Below are 26,083 nucleotides of genomic sequence, written 5' to 3'. Positions count from 1 at the left end.
AGAGAGAAATCACAGGAACTTAGTATTTCCCATTTTATTGGGTCATGTTTTTATAACATAGTATATCTAGTCTGATGTTGTAGTGGATTTGAAATGAACTTTCAGGGGGCTGAAGGATATAGAAACAGATTTCATCTCTGTGACATATATTTAGGGGTCATTTTGTCTTTATTACCTTGACCTATGTTAATAGCCACTTCCTGTGAATGCTTGCAAAATTATGATAAATTTATAAAATCATAAAATTCTAAAAATTGGCTTAAACAGTTAAAAAATAACCAAGAACTCTGTTTTAATTTATCAGTTACTTTTCAATAAGTACTTATTCATAGAATCATCATGCTATATTGGAAAGAGTGGGGGATTTTAAGTCAAAGGAGATAGTAGGTTAAAATCCCCACTTGGCTACTTCCTTCTTTATCTTTCTGGGCCCATAGCATCCTCCTTTTCAGAAGAAGGGAGTTGGACTAGATGCTCACTAAATCTAAGGCTCTGGAGGGAAAGACTGCTGCTTGTATGGAAATACTTCAGTACATTCTCAATATGAGATGGGTGTTTGGGAGTTTCCATGGTAACCCTTATCCTGAAATTTGACTTTTATGAGTATCAACATGAAGCATGGTTTTGACTGGAAAGAATTGTTACAATCAGTGCTTATCAACTGATTTCCTTTCTGTATTGGGATACTGTTTCTCATACTCCTGAATTATGAGTTCACTAAGCTTGATTATAATACTAGAGAGACTTGGATTAATTTGTTTTAATAATAGTAATAATAATAATAGCACTTATATATAATTTTAAGGTTTGCAAAGTGCTTTGCAAATATAATCTCAGTTTCTCTTCACTACAATCCTGGGAGGTAGGTGCTATTATCCATTTTGCAGTTGAGAGACTAAAGCAGTCAGAAGTTAAGTGACTTGCCCAGGGTCTCATAGCTAGACCCATGGCTGGATTTGAATTTGTCTTTCTGGCTTCAGGGCCAGTGCTCAGTCCACTGCTCCATGGACTTATTTATTTGGAAATAAAATCTGAAATGCTTTTTCATGCAGTACAAATGCCTCAAGAGTGAGTGACTCTTTAGATTTTGCATGCTGTAATGTAATCTAATAAGTAACTTCTTATCCATACGAATCTTTTTTGAAGAGCACATGTTCATTGTGTTTGGTGATTCTGTGCACCTCTCTGAATATTCTCAGAACATGGAATGAGGACAGTAAGCATTTTGCAGGTTGTGTACTATGGAAGAGTTAATCCTTTATGTAATAGCTCATTCTTGGAAGAGGTGGAGCTTTTGGAGGGACTCATTTTGCAGGTGATGAAATTTAATGGAAAGACTACCTTATTTAGGACCAGTCACACACTAGCAGCCCTCTTATATAAGGTCAGATACAGCCATGTGTACAGCACAGCCTGCAAAATGCTAATTGTCATCATTCCATATTCTGATTTGTAGATGAAAAAGAATTTGAAATAGAAGAACTCTACTTTTAAAGCTAGTTATGCAGCCTTTTTTTCCTGTTCAGAGTCCATGAACTGTGATGATTTTTCATCCCTTTTATTTAGGAAAATTTTGAAGATTCTGAATGGAGACTTTAAAAATATACAACCTTGTGATTGAATAATAAGCTGAGTAATTTGAAAACAGATTTTCACAATTTAAAAACATCATCATAAATCAAATTCTAAGACTTCATCATGTTTCTTTTTGGGGAGAGAAGAGACCAAGGGAATTAGAGTTTAATTTTACATAATTATTATATTGATTTTTGTTCTGCTTTCTTTTTTTTTTTTTCAGAATAGATAGCTGACATAAATAATCATTTAAACATTTCAAGCTTTTAATAAGTGACAATCTTCAAGGAAAATTTGCATGAATCTTGTGTTCTCTTTTATCTTGTATTTGTCTATTGCCAACTTCTCTAAGAGTTAAAATTATTTATTTCTTACGTTTAAGTTTCTCTTCATCCATTTTTAAAAAAATCCTTCCCTTCTGTCTTAGAGTCAATGCTATCAGTTTTAAAGCAGTAAACTAGTAAGGGCTAGGCAACTGACATTAGGTGACTTGCCTAGAATTTAAAAAATTAGGAAGTGTCTGAGGCTAGATTTTAACCCAGATTTTCCCAACTCCAGGCCTGGTTCTCTACCCAATGTGCTATCTAGCTGCCCTACTCTTCATCCATTTTCTTTTTTTTTTCTTTTTTCTTTTTTTAAAAATCTTTATCTTCTGTCTTAGAATTAGTACTGTGTATTGGTTCCAAGGCAGAAGAGTGGTAAGGATTAGGCAATGGGGATTAAGTGACTTGCCCAGGGTCACACAGCTAGGAAGTATCTGAGGTCAGATTTGAACCCAGGACTTCCCATCTCTAGGCCTGGCTCTCAATCTACTAAGCTACCCACCTTCCCCCTTCTTCATCCATTTTCAAAAGAGCATTGTTATCAAAATTACCCCAACTTATACATATGATAGATAGAGTTATATTGATAACTAAAAAAAATGGCAGGGAAAGATCTGTAAGGCACAGTAGAGAAAAATAAATCACCCCTATGTTGTCATTTTGGCACTTCCATTTTAAAAGCAGGTACAACCCTGAGATCAAGTGGCAGAGATATGTGAGTTATGCTGGACAAAGTTACTTTCATCTTATACTTAGCACTCTTATTTAGTGTTCTAAAGTCCTGAGCATTGAAACTAAAGTCAGATATGAAGAAACTAGAAAGGATTCAGAAAAGACACCAGTAAAATATAGCAAGAACTGATAACTAAGATTAATGAAAAATGGTTATTAGTAATACAGGATTTTTCATCTTGGAGATGAGTAAGCAGTTTGATAAAGGTTCTTAAAAAGACAATGGTGAATCTGTGCCTAATCTCTTAAGGCCAGAACAAAGTGAAATAAATAATGTAGACTAAAAGATTTAGATAAGATAGAAAGAACTGCCTAATAATTATTGTAGAGTGAATGACCAAAAGTTCCTATGGATTCTCTCTCTCCAAAAATGCCAGTGAATCAAGGTGTGACCCTTTCTAAAAGATCACTAAAGAAGATTCTAAAGAGGAATGAATTAATTTACTTTCAAAGATCAATTCTGGGTCTGAGATTGAATAATTTCTATGCTGCATGTTTTATTGCAGTGACTAAATTTATTAATTTGCAGCACATTTTTTCTTTTTTTTTTTAATTCAAAGATATCTCATTTTCCCAGTTACATGTAATAATAATTTTCAATGTATGTTTTCCAAAATTATAAGATCCAAACCATCTCCTCCCCTTTCTTCCCTCCCTCAACTCCCAGATAGTAAGCAATTTGATCTGGGCCATGCATACATTTTCATGCAAATCACACTTCCATATTGGTCATTGTTGTAAGAGCACACTCATACAAAACCAGAACCCTCAAATAAAACTGTGAAATCACTAATGTGAAAGATAGTATGCTTTGATCTGCATCCTTCCAACTTCAACAGTTCTTTCTCTGGAGGTGGATATGATTCCTTATCTTAAGTCTTTTAGAATTGTCCCAGATCATTGCATTGCTAAGAGTAGACAAGTTTTTACACATTGCTATTACTGTGTACAATGTTCTCCCAGCTCTGCTTATTTCACTCTGTATCAAGTCATTGCAGATCTTTACAACTTTTTTCTGAAATCATCTTGCTTATCATTTCTTACAGCACAGTAGTATTCCATTACCAACATATACCACAATTTTGTTCAGCCATTTCCCAATTGAGGGATCTCCCTTTAATTTCCAATTCTTTGCCACCACAAAAAGTGCTGCTATAAAAGATCAAAGGGTATGTACAATTTTATCGCTCTTTGGGTATAGTTCCAAATTGCCCTCCAGAATAATTGGATTGGTTCACAACTCCACCTACAATGCTTTAGTGTTCCAGTTTTGCCACATCTCTTCCGACATTTATTACTTTCCTTTACTGTCATATGGACCAATCTGATAGGTCTGAGGTGATACCTCATCGTTGTTTTAATATGCATTTCTTTAATCAAGAATGATTTAGAACATTTTTTCATATGATTGTTGATAACATTTATTTCTTTATCTGAAAATTGCTTGTTCATATCCTTTGATCATTTGTAAATTGGGGAATGACTTGTATTCTTATAAAGTTGACTTAACTTTCTATAGATCTGGGAAATTAGACCATTATCAAAGAAATCTGTTTTAAAATTGTTTTCTCAGTTGTTTCCATTCTAATTTTGGTTTTGTTTGTACAAAAACCCTTTTAATTTAATATAATCAAAATTATTCATTTTACATCTTTTAATGCCCTCTGTCTCTTCACTATACATTTTTCATAAATTCTTCCCTTCTCCATTGATCTGCCAGGTAAACTATTTTGTGTTCCCCTAATTTAGTTATGGTATCACTCTTTATATGTATATCATATACTGATTTTGACCTTATCTTCATATAGGTTGTGAATTATTGGTCCATATATAGTTTCTGCCATATTGTTTTCCAGTTTTCCCATGAGTTTTTGTTGAGTTCCACTTTCTAGATACCACTATACCTTGAAGGCGATATACTCATGACTTAGTAGTTCCTATAACTTGTCTCTATCCCCAGTTGCATTGCTCCATCTTCTCATAGCGTCTCCTTACCTGCCACAAATACTTAGTGGCAGGGTCACGTACCTCTCAGTATCTACAGGGTCAGACATACCTCCATGTTCCTTTTGCTTCTTTACAAATGTAGACAGAATAAGAAAAGGACTTGTGTCATAGGCACTGCTCTCTCAGGGATTAATAATGACTTTCCAGAATGCTACATTCTGGAAAATTCTTTTTTACCCAGGACCAATTATAAATTATGTTCAGTCATATTCAGTTATCAGCTGTTTAAATAACCAAAGAATCTTTGGGATTTAAAAACAACCATCTTAAATTTGTGAGCATTTTTTTGAATCATTTCTTAAATAGTCAATATTTATTTTTTATTTATTTTAGTTTCTGATAGAAGTAAAGAACTCTCTCACATCTTCTATACCATCTGATTGGGTTAAGATCGGAAGGTAGGTTTAAAAATAATTTTTTTTCACTTAACCTTATGATGACATTACTGTTTCTATGTATAATTGGAATATAATCAAATTTTCAAGTTAAAAACAAAGCCTTTATTTTAATTTTGGTAGGGGATATTTAAATAAAGGACATTGTTGTCTGGCCATCCTAAGTATTATTTTTAAAGATGATCTTCTTTTCCTTCTAATATATGTGCTTTACTAGATATTTTGCAGATCACTATTTCATATTTTCTGTCAGATTAGTGAGCCCAGTATATATGCTGTAGACTTGTGAGAAATGTAGTAGGGATCTTCATATTCGCTTGCTTGCACTTTTTGAGTATCTTTACGCTTCTTTAAATAAAGTTTATCATATTTAATTTAATCTCAAACTTCAGGTGGATCGTGACCTCTTCATTTTTGGTAGTTTTCATAGCAGGAGGGATTATGGAATAGCCTATTCATACTCATGTGTCATGATCATCATTCCTGAGGGTCTGGGTTCAGGATAGAGATAGAGCTTTATTCTTTTAGAGTAAGCACAGATCCTGTAACAGAGGACTTAATTCAGAGAAGAGTAGAAATCAACAAGTATGGTATTATATATTAATTAGGTTCAGAAGTTAACCTCGAAAATAGTATCCTTCAAAAAGTGAAAGATCTTTACCTTAATTACAGTTACTATACTGATCATTTATGGATTCATAGTGAAATGGCATTTGTCTTTTTAAGACAGATTTGATAATATTGTAGTGATAGTATTAAAGGAGATGAAAAAGAGACTGTAAAGACCATTTTCACTTAAAATTCTCATAGTGTCAGAAATAAACCAGAGCCTATATTACAACAAAAATGTTTGATAAATTAGTTATTTTAATTGCCATATTAATGATTTGTTATTTATTGCCAGTAGCACAAGAGATCCGCATAGTGCCTTCTATCTGCCTAACATCATGCTTTTCTTTCTTTTTTATTCCTGTGTGTCTGAAAGTTTGGGACATCAGAATCAGATATTGTAGGTTCATTTCTTTCTCTCAAATCTCTTTTTCCTCCTCCCTGCCTTTTCAGGCATGCTTCCTTTTGTCTTCCTTTCCTTTTACTCTCTTTTATCTTAGCCTCCAGCTAATAAAGGAAATCTGATTTTCAGAGAACTTGAGACTGAATCACATCAGTCTCTTCAGAGTTACAACTGGAATGCCTAAATCATTTATACCAGAAGAGAGAACTAGGACAAAACATACTTGCATAGAAATTTAGAACACAGTCAATGTGATGGAAACAAGTACAGGATAATAAGGCATCAAACATTTTCTGAGCATTTAGTATGGTGGTTGTGTGAATGAATAACATAACTTTTAAAGAAGTTTATTCCAAGTTATTTTTAAAAAATCATTGTTTGGCTACTGAGACTATATCACTGGCTGGTTAGTACATCACAAGCCAGACTTTTAAAGTGATATGAGAGAGGAGATAAATCCATTCTCTTGGTTCAGCAACTTGCCATGTTAAAACCGATTGATGCCTTTGAACTGTGGGAAAGGGAACAGAAGACAAGTCACAGCTCCTCTCATCAGGTGACTTGCACAAGCCCTGGTATTTTCCTAATATCAAAATTGATGGGAATATGTGGAGCTTATATATAAAAAGACTAATAAAATTATGACTGTGCATTTTTCTAAATGGGAAATTAGAAAATATAGTTCATTTTCCAAAGATCTTTCCCCTTCAGTCTCCTTTAAATTAATGTACTGGTTTTTATTATATCTTATATATATATGTATGTATGTATATATACACACACACACACACACACACACACACACACACACACATATATTTCTACTAATTAAACAGGTCTTCCATTAGCAAATTTTAAAAGAAAGAACCTTTTATTGCTAAAGCTGAACATTTGAAATACCGACTGGCTTTACCATACATATTTTATATTAAAGAATAACTTTCAAAAGCTTTCTGTCCAGGCCCTTCTATAGAATCCAAGAGCTGTTCTTAATGGTAAAGATTACTGAAATGAATAGATTTGAATAGCATAATGACAGAATGCTCACTCTTTACATCTATTTTCAAGGTTCATCAGAGAATAATGAAGAACTACTCTAATTTTCTAAAGTGATGGCATTACTGATTTCTAAGTAACCTTGATTTCCTATTTATGTTTTTCTTCTCTTCTAGCACAAAAGCTGTCAGCCGCTTTCACTCTCCTTTTATTGTAGAAAATTACCGACATCTGAATCAGCTCCGGGAGCAGCTAGTCCTTGACTGCAACACTGAATGGCTAAATTTTTTAGAGTGAGTTTACAATGAAATGTATAATCTGACTCTTGTTATGAGAAATAGACCGGAAAATCTTTCCATCAAAAGGAAAAGTAGAAATTACTGCTTTGATTTTTTTTTTCTGGCCTACCATAAAATAGTTGAATACATGTGCTCTTTGATTTTATTTTTAATCCATTGAAATGTAAGCTCATCTTAAAGTCTTTGCTTGCTTGCAGAATAAACATTTACTTTTGTTATAGTACTATACATTTTGAGGCTGAAGTTTTGGAATAATCAGTGAGTAAGTCACTGCCTTCGGTTATTACTTAACCTTATTATATTCTCATCCTCTCTTCTAAAGCTGAGAAAATATGGATCAATATTTGGGCTTAATTCCCTTTCAAGGAATAAAGGAAGTTTGCACTTTTTTTTCCTGCATTAGTCTTAATTGCTGGACACCAGAGTATACAGTTGCTTATTCTTCTTTGTGTGTGTGTGTGTGTGTGTGTGTGTGTGTGTGTGTGTGTGTGTACATACATATATATAATTTTTAATGTCATTCAATAAAAATAGTGTGGTCTTACTAACCAATTTTCTAGATTATGTAGAACAATATTTTCTATGTTGTCCAAATTGTGTTTCGCAGAAAGGTTGTCTTTGGCAATTCTTACTTTAAGGGGACAATATTCCTGCTGTTTAGTGTCTGCCAAGTACAATATATCTGAATAAACCTTCTTTTTTGTAAATAACTGGTATTTCCTATGCCCTTTTACATTGACTTTTGCCAATATTGGTCATAAGTTTATGTTAATGCTAAGCTTAAATGAATGAGGTGTTTTTTTCATATTTTTAGTCATACCTTCCATAAGATTGCCTAAAAGTAGCTTCATTCTTGTGAACCCTTGTCAATATTTTGGTATTTTTCAACAAGTCACATTCAAGATGAATGAAATTGGTTGCTAACTTTCTTTTTTCATTCTATTTCACTCAAATTTTGTTTTAAAAAATTAATTAACTATTTTAGCTAGGACACCCCTGGATTTTTAAGAGTTCTTTTCTTAATTTATATCCTTGATTTTTACATCATTTGCATTTCCATATATACCCATTTACCTTCCCTGCCCAATAAATCATCTTCTATAATGAATCACACCTTTTAACAATGAAAAAGAAAGAATGGGGGGAAAAAGTTCAGCAAAACAAATGAACATACACTAATGATTTAACACTATATGCAATGTTCCTTACCCAGAATCCTTCTCCTTGGCAAAGATAGGGAAGATTATAATTTTAAAATTTCTTTTCATAGCCAGTCAAGGTCATTATAATTAATTATGTAATATTCAATTTCAGTTTTCCTTTGACATTGTTTTACTTTTTATATATATTTTGTTCCTGATTCTGCTGCCTTTGCTCTTCATCAATTCATAAAAGGCTTCTTATATATGTCTGAATTCTTCATTCTCATTTGTTTTATAATGAAGTACTATTCCATCATAGTCATGTGCAACAGTTTTGCTGTTCTTGTTGTTGAGTTATTTTAGTTGTGTCCAATTCATCATGATCTCATTTTGGGGGGCTTTTCTTGGTAAAGATACTCATTTTACAGATGAGAAACTGAGGTAGACAAAATTGAATGACTTGCACAGGGTCACACAGCCAGTAAGTGTCTGAGACCACATTTGATCTCAGGAAAATGAGTCTTCCTGATTCCAAGCCCAGTGCTCTGACTGAGCTGCCCAAAAATATTTTAGCCATCTGTCAAACAGTATGTATGCTTGAATTTTTACAGAAACCCATTGACAAATGTTTACAAGATAGTTAAAGAGAAACAATAAAGGCAGGAATTCAGGAAAAATTTTAGAAGATTTAGGGTCTCTACTATAGTTGTTCAAACTTTTTTTTATCACTGATTTTGCTTTCTTCAGTATCTTAAGCATCCCTACTTTTGTGTAATCTGCTGCTCATGATATTTTAATAGATGAAGTTTGTCATTCTCTCAGACTGGAAACCATAAAATTACTTTTAAAAAATATCAGCAAACATTTATCAAGCTTTTCCTGTGAGAAAAAGCATTAAAATGTAATATTTAAGTAAAACACACTCCCTGTCCCCAAGGAATTTTTCATTTAGTGGGAATGCAACTCAACAAATATTTATGCATACAACAAATATTTAAACATACATGCAAGTCAGTATTTTAGGTCATGAGGATATTAAAAATATGCTATCAGGTGTTTTTAATCTGGTGTCTATGAACTAAGTTTTTTGAAGTGTGTATATCTATATGGAAATATAAATATATATGGAAAATGGTATATAATATAACATTACAGTTGGAAATATAATATATGATATAGCATATTTGGAAATATTGGATATATATTTAGAAATATAATATATCATATTTGGAGGTATATATGATATATCATACTTGAAGATAAAATCTATGACATACTATCATATTTGGGGATATATTATATCATACTTGGAGATAAATATGATATATTCCATATATAATAACTATTTCAATTAATAACTGATCAAAATTAGGTTTCTTTTGTAATCTTACATATTTTATTTTGTTCATTTAAAACCGTTCTGAGTTGGAGTTCATGGACTTCACCAGACTGACAAAGGTATACATATCACCTAAAAGGTGAAGAGTCCTGCTCCAGACCATGCTTTGTAGAAACCTGTAGTCTAAGAAGGAAAGACATTTAACTTAAAAATCAGTAAAGCAAGGATTCAAGTGACAGTGAAAAATTGAGGTTCAGAAATCTGAATGGAGGAGAGATCATTTTGATTTGAGGGAACAAGTAGTGCTAGAGAACTGTTTAATTTGGCCAGAACATAGAATGCTTAAAGGTAAGAAATGAGTTAGCATTTAGCTACAGAAAGTGGTAGGAAACAGCCTATGGAGGGCTTCGAGTCTTATGGTTGCAAGCTTATCCTTTCTGCTAGTTGGCACTGAATATTTTTTAGTTGAGTGATGATATTGTCTGCATGTGTGTAGAGCCACACCACTGACTTGTTTGAAAATTTATAAAACAAATACAAAGCTAGAACAAACAATAGAAATGAGGAAAAGGATGTGGTGTGAAAAAAAAACAGCAAACCCACAAGTCCAACCTGACCTATTTAAATGTTTTTTGCATCTAAAAATGGCTAGTGGAAAATAATTGGAAATGGGAATTAAGTACAGCGAGTGAGTATAACCATTGTGTTTGTTACATTTAACCAACATAAAACAATTGAGAGCCTAAAACCAACACTTGGAGCACTTTCATGGATCTGCATATAGATAGAAAATTTCATTTCTTAATGCTGGCAGTGTGTAGTTACTCTATTTTGGCATCAGTAACACAAATAGCTGTTTCCATCAAGTCGTAAGTGACCCTTTGATCTTTTCCTGTTCAAAGTTGAACATCAAATATAGTTTTTTATTTCTCCCAAAATGTATTATCCATATTGAAGCTTATCTGCCCATTTCCTGTGTGTTCACACAACCTTTATGGAGACCTCTGGTTTATCCTCCAATTTGCTGTATCTCTACATGGAAGAGCTGAGGGGTCCTTTTCATCTTGCGTTCATCATGTTAGATGGTTTTGATCCAAAAGGGCTAGCAGTACAGACTGTTATTGATTAGTTAGGTCTAGACCAAAGCCTTTGACAGCAATTCTTATCATGGATTTTTCCAGGCTGCTTCAGAGAACTGTGCTTCATTAGCTTTTTTGATTCTGGTCCTTTCTACTGCACTATTGATTTGATGAATACTATCTCAAGTCTGAAAAAACTAACCCATCATCTCTTTGCCCCTGTGGTAGTACCCAACTCAGTTGGCCTAACAGCAACCTTGTCTTATGTTTAACCTAGCCAGATGACCTTGCATAACACTTAGCTGGCACTACTTCTAACTAAAGAAAGTCTGTTCTTTAGTTTGGCAAACTTTTCAATTAAAAACAAACATATTTTACTCTTTTTTAAAATTAACAATTCCACTAGTTATTAGGCAGAGTTGGGGTTGGAACAAAGAAAACTGGAATTAACTTATTTGGCTCCTTGTTAATTTCTCTGATAAAACATTTGATAGGAAAGTATGTTAAACAATAGTTAGGATGAAGAACACTTAAAACATATTACTTTATTCAGTTATCCATGCCTCCATTCCTGTTGCCTCACATCACAGATAATCAAGCATTGGCTGAGATTTAACCAGAGCTCTTGCAGTGAGAACTCCCAAGAGAAAAAAGCACTGGTTGTCATGAGTACTGCTTAATGAGATGCCATATGGTCCAAGTTTTTAAATTAAATTAAATTTTTTAACTAACCCAACACTAAAGAATTGAATGCTAGTCTTGCAACAAGTGTATTTATTTTTTCTTGGATGAGCATATTTGTATCATTAACATTATTTTCAGTCAGAAGGTTACAGGAAATAAAGGATGTCAAAACTCCGTGAATGAAAAAGAAATGTATTTCCTGCTTGCATTCTGAAAAGAAGGTTAAATACTAGATTGTGCTCTGTTGGAATCAGAACCCTTTTTATTGGAAAATTCTTTAAAAATTGAATTATAGTAGCTCTTAAGCAAAGTTCAAACATGTTAGAAATGTATTTACAAACAAGTAGGAAAATATTTCCCTTTCTCAGTTAAATTCATATTCATGGAAAAAAGTCTAATCCAAAACTCAGCCAGTCATCATTATAGCTTTAGGAAATTCTAGAATGGTTTTTTATGTTTGCCAAAGACTGAGCAATATTTATCTGTGGCATATAGATGCAGGCAATGCTGAAAACATTGTATACAGTCTTCATCCTCTTTTTGATTTGTAGATTAATAATATCATTGGCATTTATTAAGAATTTAATCAAGAGCCATAAGTTCCTTGAGAACAGACACTTCTTTTACCCTTTCTTTTCGTCCCCCAGCACTTAGCATTGTTGGCACTTGATAAATGCTAGTTAATTGACTGAAAAACTCACAAATCATAAAGAAGCTCCTTCACCCATTTCAAATTTTATTAATCCTTCATCTTAAGTAAATTTTTTTCAGACATTATTGAACAAACCTCATTGAAGATTGCAGAAGTTACACGAGTCTTAGAAGGAAACTAGAAGGTCTTTTTTAAGGTTTTTATGATCCATTTAACCAACAGGGTCCTGTTACTTTCATTGAATATTGATCTTGGTGTGGATATTAGTTTCCATAGTAAGATAATTTAAACATACTGGGAAGGCGTTGCTTCTGAGGGCTTCATCATATGACTGTTTGGGAGAGGGTAGGGGCAACTAAGTAGCTCAGTGGATATAGTGCTATGTGGAGTTATCTTCCTGAGTTCAAATGTGATCTCAGATACTTATTTAGTGTTGTGACCCTGGTCAAGTCATGTAACCCAGTTTGCCTCAGTTTTCTCATCTAATGAATTGGAGATAGCAAACACTCAAGTATCTTTACCAAGAATCTTTACCAACTCCAAATGGGGCCCTGAAGAGTTGGACATATCTAAAAAGGAATCAACAGCAGTGGAATTTTGGTTCCTACTTGTGATTTCGTTGGGGTAGGAAACTCCCTCTAAGCAGTCTTCCTCAAGGACTCTTCTGCAAGTAAGAATTCTAGAAAGTTGCCTGGGACACTGAGAGGTAAAGTGATTTTCCTATTCTCTCATAACCATTATATTATATCAGAGAAGGGACTTGAACTGACTTTTCCTGATTGTGAAGCCAACTTTCTATTCAATGCATTGCCTGTCATGACAGTAAAACTTAGTAGTTAACATTTATTTTCATGGTAATTATCTATCTATCTATCTATCTATCTATCTATCTATCTATCTATCTTTACTGAAGCAGGAAAGTATGTAATACATGCTTAATCCCCATTTCCCTCAGTTTCCTCATCTGCAAAATAGAAGTAATAGAAGCATATATTTCCCAGAATTTTGTGAGAATCAAATGCGATGACTTATATAAATGTTAATTATTACTCCTATTATTACTAGCTCTTCATTTTATTTTATTTTTTAAACCCTCACTTTTTGTCTTAAAATTTATACTAATTATTGATTCCATGGCAGAAAGAAGATCAGTAAGGCCTAGGCAATTGGGGTAAGTGACTTGCTCAGGGTCCCACAGCTAGGAGGTATCTGAGGCCACATTTAAACCCAGATCCTTCTGACTCCAGGCCTGGCTCTCTATCCAGTGTGCTACCTAGCTGCCTCTAGCTATTCCTTAAAAAAAAATTTTAAGACTCTTTTAGTCTAAACCTGTTATTCTATTGGTGTGAGGAATTTTTCTTTTTCTCTTTTTAAAACATTATTTAGTTAATTAATTGATTTAGAATATTTTTCCATGGTTACATGAGTTGTATTCTTTCCTGCTCTACTTCCTGTAGGCAATTCCACTGGATTTTACATGTGTCATTGATCAAGACCTATTTCCATATTATTAATATTTGCACTAGGGTGATTATTTAGAGTCTACATCCCCAATCATATCCCCATCAAACCATGTGACCAAGCAACTCCCACAGTTCTTTCTCATAAGTCCCTCAGAGTTGTCCTGGATCATTGCATGGCTGCTAGTAGAGAAGTCTGTTACATTTGATTGTAACACAGTGTATCCATCTTATATACAGTGTATAATGTTCTCCTGGTTCTGCTCCTTTCACTCTGCATCAATTCCTGGAGGTCATTCCAGTTCACATGGAATTCCTCCAGTTCATTATTCCTTTCAGCACAATAATATTCCATCACCAATGGATACTACAATTTGTTTATCCATTCTCCAATCAAAGGACATTCCTTCATTTTCCATTTTTTTGCTACTACAAGGAGTGGCTATGATGTAACCTATATTTTTAAAGAATAGTCTGAAGAGAACTTAGAAGTTCCATTGGCTATTTCCTCTAGGATAAAATATAAACTTCTGTGTTTGACCTTTAAACCTCTTCCCAATTTGGTTTTAATGAGGGATTTAGTCAGGACGGCCTTAGACATTCATTGCAGCTTGAAATTGATGATCCTATGAAGCTATCTTTCCAGCTTCATTTTATATCCTTTCCTTTCAATGCCCCATTTTTTGCCCTTGCATTGGCCATCTCCTTTGCCTGGAAGGCATTCCCTCACTTTTGAGCATCCCTCACTTTTCTTCAGGGAACAACTGCCCTCCAGACCATGGTCCTTCCTTAATAAGCACCATTTATTTATCTACTTTGTATATAGCCACATATAGGTACCTAGGTCTCCCCTGGTAGAATGTTAAGTTTCTCAACAACAAGGATTATTTTTTTGGTCTTTGTATCCCTGACATCTAGCCCAGTGGTATATATGGTAGGTACTTAACAATACTTGCCTGCTTGATGGACTTGTCCTCAGTCACAGCTGGCATGTGTTAGGATCAAGCTTTGAACTCAAGTTTTCTGGTTCTCTAGCTTCTATAACATTTAGTTTCTAAACATTGGACAGTTTTCAGTGATCTAGAATAGTGACTTCCAGAGTAAATAAGGACTGGGGCTGGCTGCAGGCCTCCTTGCCCTATAGAGTATATGGTCAGAGGGTGGTAAGATTGGCCACACTCTACCTTCCACTGTGGAAGCTAATTGTGGTCTCTAACCCATTGTGTTACAGTCTAATAGGTGTCTGCTTTACCCACTTCCCTAGCTGTGAGGCCGACCCTGTCTTCCACAGTGTGTTGTTAGGATCCTAATTTTGGAGCTAAAAGGAACCTTAGAGGCCACTGAGTCTAAACTACCATTTTTCAGATGTAGAAATGAAGAGTAAGATTTTTTATGAAATCATCAGTTTGGATTCCATCTCAGAAAAACTAGTTCTTTGGCTCTGAACAAGCTACTTAATCTATTAACCTCAATTTTTTCATCTATAAAATGAGAGGCCTGGACTTGTGATTCTCTCAAATCATTTTGAGCTCTAAATCTATATCTTCTGATCCTGAGTGACTTGTCTAGGTTTACAGGTCTAAGACAGGATTTCAGCTGAGGTCCTCTTAACTCAGAAGTCATCTCCATTCCCACAGGAGAATGTGTTTATATACAGACACACATGTGGGTGCTCACCTAAACAGAAGTGATATTGTGGTGTGGTGTTGGAAGTGGATCACTGAATAGAATAAAAAGGTGGATGCTGAGCCCTAGAAGTAGATCATACAGCCGATAAAGAGGCATGATGCAATATGATAGGTGGATTCCAGCTATCTGAACATTTGATGGACCATTCTCTTTTTGCTCTGCTTTTTGTTGTTTTGCCTGATAAATACTTCATATTTGGGAAAATGGAAAAAAAAAACCATGAAGATAACTTATTTTATAACTGATTCTGTCCAGACCAATAAGGGTATTGAAATAGAAATTATAAGAACTTTAGGAGGAAGATAATATATACCATGTTATGTAGTTTATGACAACTAATGAAGACAGTGCTGGGCACAGTCTCATATATGCCATAGATATTGGTAGAATGTTTTTCAGGGTTCAGGAAAAGGACAAGTAGGATTTGGAGTCCCAACTGGCAAATTTGACTGGAGAAGTATAAGCTGTTTCAAAAATGACATCCTTATAACACAAATGACAATGATACAGTGGGCATTCAGACCTGGAGTCAGGAGGACTTGGATTCAAATGTGGCTTCAGACACTTACTAGCTCTATAACCCTGGGCAAGTCACTTAACCTCAGTTGCCTGGCCCTTGGTGCTCTTCTGCCTTAGAATTGATACTAAGACAGAAGGTAAAGTTTCAAAAACAAATCAGTAACAGATGAAAAAGAAAAGGCAACTGTCCAGAGGTATTTTTGATATTTTCAGAATGATAAATTGAGTATTTAGAAATATTTTTGCAATATCACTTTAATTTTTGTTAATATATTATTAAAAATCTCAGTATACTTTCACCTTTCCAGCTCTAAATCTGGTATCCTCAAGTATAAAGGTCAGGGATAATGGAAAATAGGGCTAAATGGAATAATATACCATTAGACCCTCAGTTTATTGATTGGTTTTGCTGAACTGGCTTTTTCCATTTTCTTTTTGAATATTTGCCACCCAGAGAAAGCCCTTTATTTAGGTAGGAAAAAAAATAAAGGATATATTCTGAAATGAATGATTTTAAAAGTAGAAAACAAAGAGTGAAATTGTTTTAAAAAAGTTCTTACTAGATCAAGGAATTAAAATATCGGTGGGTGTGGTGTAAAAAAATGGAAACGTGATCTGCTTGTGTACATGGTGTTTTATTAATTTTATATGTATGAATGTGTATCATTCCACCCCCAAACAATACTAAAAAGGAAACAACATATTCCAGTAGTTGCCTTGCTAAAGAAAATAAGATGAGAGATTCAGAGGCTGTGTCTTCTGTGCATCTTGATCATGCCCAAGTGAAATGACCTGAGAAGTTTAAATAAAGATACCTTGACATGACTAGTTTAGCTCTCAAAAGCCAATGTGCTCACTTTTCTTGTTTGTTTTTGTATCTCTGCAGTCATTTCAGCGAACACTATCACTCTTTGTGTAAAGCAGTTCATCACTTAGCAACCATCGACTGCATTTTCTCACTGGCCAAGGTCGCTAAGCAAGGAGATTATTGCAGGTAATCTACTTTATTTATATCTCTTTCTTATTATTTCAGTCAGTCAGGCATTCTTTCTCTTATTTTGAATTCTATTTAGAAAAGCAAAACTACTCATTTACTGATTCTGTTGTAAAATTAGATATGATGTGTGTATAGTACAGTTGACATCATTTACCAGTAAGGATGAGTGGCTCATGCCACCATTATTTCACCAATTGGCTCAGAACTCAAGCTTGGACTTTTTTCAAGGTTACATCTCCCAATCTTGCCCATACTGTAAGTAGAGTGGCCTTTCATAGGCTAGATCCCACCACTGATTAGCATGGAAGCTTTGACCTGTTCCAGTTCCAACCTGGGCTCTTTCCCTTCTCTTTAGCCTGGTGATCCATGCCTCCCCCACCCCTCAGTCACCCCTGGGGAGCTCACTGTATCCATGCTCCCCAGTAATAAGGGATTGCCATTTTGCCTGGCTTGAGGCAGATTGTTTATTGTTACTTGGACAAGGCACCAACTTTAAGCAATTTGAATGATTCTTATTTTGTGTGGTGAAATTTTTAAAAATGCTCTTTGCCTTTTCCTCCCTTTGTTAGTATAGTGTTAAGGGAAATGTTATGAGCCAAGACTTTAAATATTTTTTTATGATGAAGGCTGTGATTTTTAGAGTTTGAGTAGGCAACTTGGAAGGTGGATGATGTGTTACCCTAGTACTTGCCCCGAAGGCCTAAATCCCCTCATAGAATGATAATTCTGAAAAAAACCTTGACCATGCATGTCCCCAGAGGAAAAGAGAGATGCCTCAGGTCACAGAGCCAGCACATAACTGAATCCAGGTCTACCGACTCCATAACTGGTGCTCTCTCTCTCTATTGGTTGCTTCTATCAGGTTAAATTACTGACCTGCCTTCACCCAACTAATAAGTACTGGAGATGAAATTCGAACCCCAGTCTTTTTTCCTCAAAGCTAGCTCTCTCTCCACCACACCAGACTGCCACCGTCTACCTTTCTACTACATACAGATGATTCCTTCCAGGAGAGCCGGGATGTACTAGATATGAGCATCAGAAGTAAGAGTATATCCCAAGGCTGTTTTCAGGCCAAGGGCAGGGAGAGAATGCCTAATGTAGAGGATAGGATGGAGATGGGTTGTGGTGGCAGAATACCAAAGCAGAAAACCTCTTATAGTTCAGAATACTAGATTAAGAGGAAGAGTTGTGTATTTAGACAGCGCATATCTGGGTGTTCTGAGGAGGGAAAGGCTGATTCTTCTGCCATCTATATAGGTCCTTGGCCAGCTAGGTGATACATTAGATAGAGTCCTTGGTCCAGAGTCTGGAAGACTCATCTTCCTGAGTTCAAATCTAGCCTCAGGCACTATCTGTGTGACTCTGAGGCAAGCCACTTAATCCTGTTTGCCTCAGTTTTCTCATCTGTAAAATGAACTCAAAAAGGAAATGGTAAACCCCTCCAGGATCTTTATCCAGAAAACTCCAAATGGGATTTTGAAGAGTCAAGAGACATGATTGAAATGATTGTTCAACAAGTGTTCTTGAATGCCTTAAGACATCTTAGGCCCTCTGCTAACTTGAGGTGAAGAAAAATCTACCTCGTAATTTTCAATGAATGATACATATGCAAATTGCAATAATTTATTATCATAAAGCCTTTCTAGACCCCATTTTTTACCAGTCAAAATGTGTCTCATACCATTTTGCTTTCTAAGATATAACTTAATTGTTAACTTTTCAGTCAACTAAGAAATAATTACCCTGTTATAAAATTGAGTAGTTAAAAGGAACTTTAAAGATTTTCTTTCAGCCTCTTTATTTTACAGATGAGAGAAGTGAGTTTAGTGAGGTCATGTATCTAGTATTCTGATTCCAGTTCTAATACTTCATTTATACCACCCTGATTATCCATCTAATGTTTGCAAGGTTTGAGCTTTTCATTTTGAAGTTCTTGGTCAGCAAATTTTTTGTTATTATATATAGATAGGCAAAAGCAAATAAAATCTGATTCACTGTTGAAAAATTAAGTAATTCACAGCTCTAGGTGGTTTTGATATTTTATATTGATTTTTTTTAAATCCTGGAGAACTTGACCAGTGAAATTAACTAGATTTACCCACAATCTCCCTGATATAATGATTTTTTAAAAAAGTGAAGGGGATAGCTGGGTGGCTTGGTAGATTGAGAGCCAGACCTAGAGGTAGGAGGTCCTGGGTTCAAATGTGACCCCAGACACCATTTCTTAGCTGTGACTCTGGGCAAGTCACTCAACCCCCATTGCCTAGCCCTTACTGCTCTTCTGCCTTGGAACCAATACACAGTAATTATTCCAAGATGGAAAGTAAGGGTAAAAAAAAAAATTGAAGGGGAGTGTTTTTTCATACACATGGCTATCTAAAATACCTACAATCTCTAAACTCCATAGTATAGAGTTTTCAAAGTATAGAGATCTGGGATAGGAAATAAAAATCAGAATGGAATAGAATGGGGTCCGTATTATCTCTGTGTAACTTTTGACTACTGGGATTGTACTGAAGATGCTTTCAGTGGGAGAATAATTTTATATTCTCACACTCTTATCTACCCACAAACCAGTTATTTTATTCACCTGTATAATCATAGAACAATATATATAAAGGATGTAATGCAGGATTGATGCAAGATCTCTTGCATTTGCAAAATCACCTGAAGCAATCCTGGCAGTTAGGGGAACGGAATGTTGACCCAGGACGTCCCTGGTCTCAAGAAAAGTCCATTGGATCTGGGACTATAAATATCCCTGGAGAACCAACCTGGAGTTCTGATTTCCTTGACCTCTCCCAGACATCCAGCTATCCCCTGGACTTCCCTTTGGGCCCCAGGAAGAGGGACTTGGTGGGAGGTGGAACGTGGGAAAATTAGTTAGCTTAACCTAGCCAGAACACCCCTAAACCAAATCATTACTCTCATTTATCAAGCTGACCACTCTACATTAGGGCAGTGGAATTTATCCCTGGCTGAGGGGCTGGTTCCCTCAGGCTGATCTTACCTTCTGAGACTCTCTGCCAGCACTGGCTGTTCACCCATAGCAACAGCTTTTCCAGATCTTAACCCTTTTCCCTCAGTCTACCCTTGTGTTTAATAAACCCCTTGTCCTGATTCTGAGAGTTTCAGTGATTCACTTATGTCATCAACCAGGGCCAGGGGCTGAGAAGGAAGATAGTTATCACTTGTTTCCTGAGGGGCTAGACCAGGCATCCATTTTATTCAGGAAGTGAACTAAGTTCACTTCCTGTGGGCTTCCAGTTTCTCACCAGCAAGGAGGGCTCCTCCCTCTTCACCTTAAAGGAACCTACAGACATCGGGGAAACTGACTGATCATCTCAGTTCAGGACCTCACATCCCTGGCTGTCCCAAACCAACAAATAATAGAGTTGTAGGCTCCCTCGCCCAGCAGAATTACTGGTATCCCCAGCCTCCTCTATTATTAAGCCTCTAAAGCCTTTTTAACAAGGAGTAATAGCAGGAGAAAGACTTCTTTCAGGACCATTTCTAGCTGAACTTTGTAGAAAGAGTAGACAGACATTTTATATATATTTTATAGTGATAAAGAACACATTTATCAAACTAACTTAATAGGAATGATCATATATTTTCCCAGAACAAAAATGTCAGTAATTCATTTTTAAAGAGTGATCACTTAAAAGAAGAGATCAATTTGTGTTTCTGTATTAATTTAAAATGTTGGTAGGTAAAATGGTTTTTCCGTCGTGCTTACATATAGTAATAATATAATATTAATAAAATAAAACAAATAAGAGAAACTTAAGAAGTACTAGCAAACATCCTAAATCTTCATTAATTCTCTATATTATATAGTAGGAAAATTTCTTTTTAAAAAATCATTACTGTTACAGTTAAGTAATTACAATCTTTTGTATTATTAGATAGAAAATGAATACTTCAGATGACTTCATAAACATTTCATTTCAACATAAGAGTCATGAGATCAAGATGGTATTTTAAATACTTTCCCCAGTCCCCACTAATTGAGAGGAGGAATGCCTAAAAGAGGAGTTATATGTTAAGCCATAGAGAAATTGCTGCTGCGTCCACAAGTCAAGGAAAGGTATAAAGCAAATCACTGCGAGCAGCTTGGGCTACCACTTCCTCCCAGACCCTTTGGGAATAGGCTAAGAAACTTTGAACCCAAGAGTTCTGAGGTTAGCTTTGCTCCCCAGGTGATTGGCCCTCAAATCATGGAGGGGAACACTTATTTGTAGAAGGGTCGCACTCTCCTCACAACCACCAGTCACTAACCAACTACTCCTGATGATGACTGGTAAGCCCAAGAGTCTTGAGAATTCCATTACCTTCAAGACCACCAAGTCTTGTCTCTGTTCCTCGCTCCTGTCCCCATCCCTGGCATTATCTTTGGAAGCAGCCTGTGGAGATGTGACATGGCAACTGTTTCTGCTGATGCTTCAGTCCATGACTTCTCAACAGCCACAGCTATGGAAAACCCAGTGGAGGAAAAGTTCTTGACATCAAAAGTCTTAGCCCTGTCCAATGGTAAAAAATCAGAAAGAGATATCATTTCATTGGTAATAACAGCACACTTGTTAGTGTCATTTTAAAAAAAACTCCAAAGAAGAAGGTGCATTACTAACATTTTCAGTCTTGCAACTGAAGCCTCCTATCTGTATCGCCTCTCTGCTTGAGATCAGGGATTCTCCACTATTTTAATTGTGTCCTTAGTACTTAGGACAGTGATTTGCATGTGAAATTTATAATTTATATATTATATTATAATTATCATATTATATTTATGTTTTATAATTTCACAGTAATGTTTTGTCATTAATATATATGCATACACTAATTAATTTAATATATGTCCATATATATCAATGATAAACTATTATAAACGCATATAATGATTTGTCTTTCATTTATTCATAGATCCCCCTCCCCCAACAAAATAAAATCTTTATGAATTAACCCAAGGGAATCCTAATGCATCAAATGCACATAACATCCCTTCCCCAAAAAAGCACTGTGCTCCCAGAAGAGAGACATGAGCTGATAGACAGGGTTGTGCTCAGGCCCTTTATTAGGTTCCCCTCCTACTTGCTGCTAAGACTTTGCGGGCACCCTTTACTCTTTCCCTGTTTCCCCTGGCAAGAAGCAGCAGACATTATTGAGTCTTCCATATGAAGAATGGAGACAGAAGTGTGCTGCCTTCTTCCTGAGGTTGCTCTAGGTTAAGCATCTCTGAGGTTGCAGAGACTCTTCCCAGAACATTCTTCCTACCTTCCTTCCTTCTGCAAAAAGTTGCGGATATCCATTTATTGTAATCAAAGAAGGAGAAAGAGAGAGCCAAGGTAGTAATGGGGGTAAGCATGAGGTCTGAAGAAAGGAGAACTGAAATCCAGCTGGGGACAGTCTTTTCTCTCCAAAACTACTTGGGTCTGGGTGAAGATTGGTAAGACCAAAATCTAAAAGAAACCACGACAGGAACAGCTTTGCAATCCTGCTCAGATGGTGTCTACCTGCAAAATGGGGAGAAATCATAGAGTTTAAGGAATATAATAGGAAATGCAGAAACAGCAAGAATTTCAAGAGCAATAAAACCTAATGAAAACCTAGAACATAATAATAATAATAGCAAACATTTATAGAGTGCTTACTATATATCAGACACTGTACCAGATGCTTTAGAATTTTTAATCTCATTTGATGCTTAAATCCCTGATAGGTGCTATTATTATCCCCATTTGACAGTTGAGGAAACTTAGATGAACATTAAGTAACTTGCTCAGAGCCAGATAGCTAGTCTGTGTCTAAGGATGAATTTGAACTTGGATCTTCCTGACACCAGGTCCAGAGCACTATCTATTATGCTATTAAGCTACCTCATAAGCACAAGCTGATAAATCAACAGAAAGGATTCTAAAAAAACAACAACAAAAAAAGACAGTATTAAAACCTCAAAAAGTTTACAAAACTGTTAAATATCACAAGACATAGAAAAGTGATCTAATTTACGTATCTGTAGAATTCCAAAAGAGCATGGAAAAACAAGAAGAAATTATAGAATGAATCCAGGAAAAGGAATGAAATATATGAGAAGAAATTTGGAATGGATATGTCAGAATTTTTATCTCTAAAGGCAAAAAAAAAATCCTTCAATTAGGAAACTAGAAAAAAATTAAATCCATTGTGGGGAGTTTCTCTAAGGAATAAAAAAAATTAATAGATTTGGTATGTGAAATATCAAAGGGAGGAAAATCTGTCAAAAGAGGAATTAACAATGAAAGAAGACACATGACGTTCACCTTGAAAGCAGGATTTGAAGATGCAACTTAAGGAAGATAGGTATCCAAGAATATGATAAATTTCTTAAAAATCTGAAGCCTTGATAGAAGAAATAATATTTAAAAAGCTCTAGAGAACTTCTGAATTCAAACAGCAGAGACCTAATTGGAAGAACCCTCTAGGCTCTGAGCAAAAGTGAACCTCCTAAAAAGACTCTATATGTCAAACTCCAAGATTTGGTGGTTAAATTTAACAGTTTCAGTGACACCAAGTTCTGTAGTCTGCCAGGATGAAGTATTTTAAATTAAAAGGAAAGTAAATTCAAGTAACAAAATAATTTCAAACCCACTAAATTGTAAAAGAAAAAAGATTAGTATATTCTGGAAAGCAGAGGAACTCAATCTGAAACTTAGAATGACATACTCTGCAAACCTGTATCTAATCATCAGTGAAAAACGGAGATCATTCAACAGATGAGACATTCCTTCCCTTCCCCCCAAAAAGATATGAATGAATACTTTGCTTGAAAACATGCCAGACAGTGCACAAGATACAAGATATAAGAAAGGCAAAAAAGTACAATTACTAAGGAAAAAAATAAATAATGAAATTAATTACTCTATATTTGGAGATTATTTTTTAAAAAGAGGAAGAAAGGGCATCCAGGTAGCTCAAGTGGATAGGCAGGAGTTTAAATCTGGCCTCAGAGACTTTCTAGTTGTATTAACCTGCATAAAATGCTTAACCCTAGTTGCTCCACCCTTACTGCTCTTCTGCCTTGTAACCAATATTTAGTATCATTTCTAAAATAGAAAGTAAAGTTTGAGAGATTGTGTGTGTGTGTGTGTGTGTGTGTGTGTGTGAGAGAGAGAGAGAGAGAGAGAGAAAGAGAAAGAGAAAGAGAAAGAGAAAGAGAGAGAGAGAGAGAGAGATGAAACCTAACTTTCACAGTTTAAAAAAAAGTAGAGTAGGGGCAGCTAGGTAGCTCAGTGGAGTGAGAGTCAGGCCTAGAGACAGGAGGTCCTAGGTTCAAACCCGGCCTCAGCCACTTCCCAGCTGTGTGACCCTGGGCAAGTCACTTGACCCCCATTGCCCACCCTTACCAATCTTCCACCTATGAGACAATACACCGAAGTACAAGGGTTTAAAAAAAAAAAAAGTAGAGTAAAGTATTAGGGGAATCATCAAGATTTTGTAAAGCACCCAAGGGAATAGAGATATAAGTGGAAATTAAAGAAATAAGAGAGGTGAAAGTGGAAGAGGACAAATAAAGCACTGAGGTCTAAACCTCACAATTTCATTATAGGTTAATCAGTGTATTTTGTGGCATAAAATCAAAGAGTGGGAGAACCCATAAATGAGTAAAGGGAAGGTAGAGAATAACAGCAAATGTGTGATGTACCCATATCAAATCCAATGGAATGATGACAAGTTTCATCAAGAAGAGGGGCCACAAGGATAGCTAGATGGTACATCACCAACCCTGGAGTTGGGAGGTCCTGAGTTCAAATCAGGCCTCAGGCACTTCCTAGCTGAGTGACCCTGGGTAAGTCATTTAACTCTGTTTGCTTAGCCCTTACCCTTCTGTCTTAAAGTTGTTTCTAACACAAAGAGTTTGCAAGAAAAAATAGAAGAGGGTCCATAGAAGAATGGGAAACAGTAGAAAGGAGGGATTGAAGCTGGGAATGAAAGGGGAGGGTGTTAGCCTAATGGGCCTGGGGGATCCCATTAAAGACCCCTTCCATGGTGGAAAGAGCCACACTAGAAGATGCAGACCTCACATTAATTAAATTTTAAATCTTGAGAAAGTTGGTCCCTTCAGTAACCTGAGTGTTGGGCTTCCTTGGAAACAATATTTTGTCCTAAGAAAAGGGATATGAAAGTTTCTAGCCACCCAGCCAGCACATATAGGAGACAGAGTGAGGTGACATGATCACTGGGAAAGTATTATGGGGCCAGGATATTGGTAGAACTAGGGCAATGCGAATTACCTTTGTCCTTTCCCATTCTCACTCTCCCTTCATTTACCACCCTCCTCACTCCCCTACTTCCACCACATTACTACAACACCAATCAGGACTGTTGCAAACAAGTAAGTTGTGATGTAGCCCTACTTAATTAGAAAGGCAAAAAGATAGAAATTCTTAACTAAAAAAGGAGGAAAATGTATAATAAGTAAAATCCTAAAACTAAAGAAAGGATTGATAAACTGGAAGAGAAGTGGATAAAGTAGGTAAAACAATATGTGGGAATAGGGTCACACCATTGTAGTTAAGCAAAACTAATTGCACAGGCAGCATATTGACTTAAAGGAAAAAAAAGATTTTTTAAAAATAGTTTTAAAAATGCTGAAGACACCAAAGGAAAACTTCAAGATAAACAGCTTAGAGGAAAACCATGTCTTAACTCTCATAATTTTAAATGTGAATATACTAAACAATACAATTAAATAAAGAGTTATAGCTCTCCAGACCTCCAGGTGGCTTGCCCCAGGACTCATTTTTGGGTCTTTTGGACAAGAGAATATAAATGTTGTTTTTGAGATTTTTTTCAGAAAGTTCTTGAGATTCCTGGGAAACCTGCTTGCTGAAATATTTTTTTTTAACTTTCCTACTGACAGTTTTTTATATATTTTAAGCCCTTGGACTGATTTTACTTCTCCTTAGAGAATTGCTTCTTTCTGAGGGTATTGGAATACTTTTAGTCAAAGGTCTGATTAGTTAAACCCTTTGGCTTTGAGAGATCCATCACACCAATGTCGGATACAGATTGTGATAGAAGTAAATGATCACAGATGGGGCACAGGGCAATGTCACATTACATAATTTTGGACACAGTCATTTCTACCATGGAGCACCATTTTTATCCATATTACATAGCTTGCAAATTAATATTTCTAAG

The 26,083-nt window shown here is 35.5% G+C and overlaps 1 protein-coding gene across 1 annotated transcript in view; it reads left to right on the top strand.

Annotated features, from left to right (window-relative positions):
• Positions 1 to 26,083, top strand: part of MSH3 (mutS homolog 3) — a 206,246-nt gene that overhangs the window by 114,647 nt on the left and 65,516 nt on the right. Inside the window, 3 exon segments of the mRNA XM_044662970.1 lie at positions 4,971 to 5,035; positions 7,217 to 7,333; positions 16,790 to 16,897. Coding sequence (XP_044518905.1) covers positions 4,971 to 5,035; positions 7,217 to 7,333; positions 16,790 to 16,897 — 290 coding nt within the window.

This window comes from Gracilinanus agilis, chromosome 1 (assembly GCF_016433145.1).
Source record: "Gracilinanus agilis isolate LMUSP501 chromosome 1, AgileGrace, whole genome shotgun sequence".
NCBI classification, from domain to species: domain Eukaryota; kingdom Metazoa; phylum Chordata; class Mammalia; order Didelphimorphia; family Didelphidae; genus Gracilinanus; species Gracilinanus agilis.
Note: the sequence above shows the minus strand (reverse complement) of the source record. Positions and strands in the feature narration are given on the sequence as shown.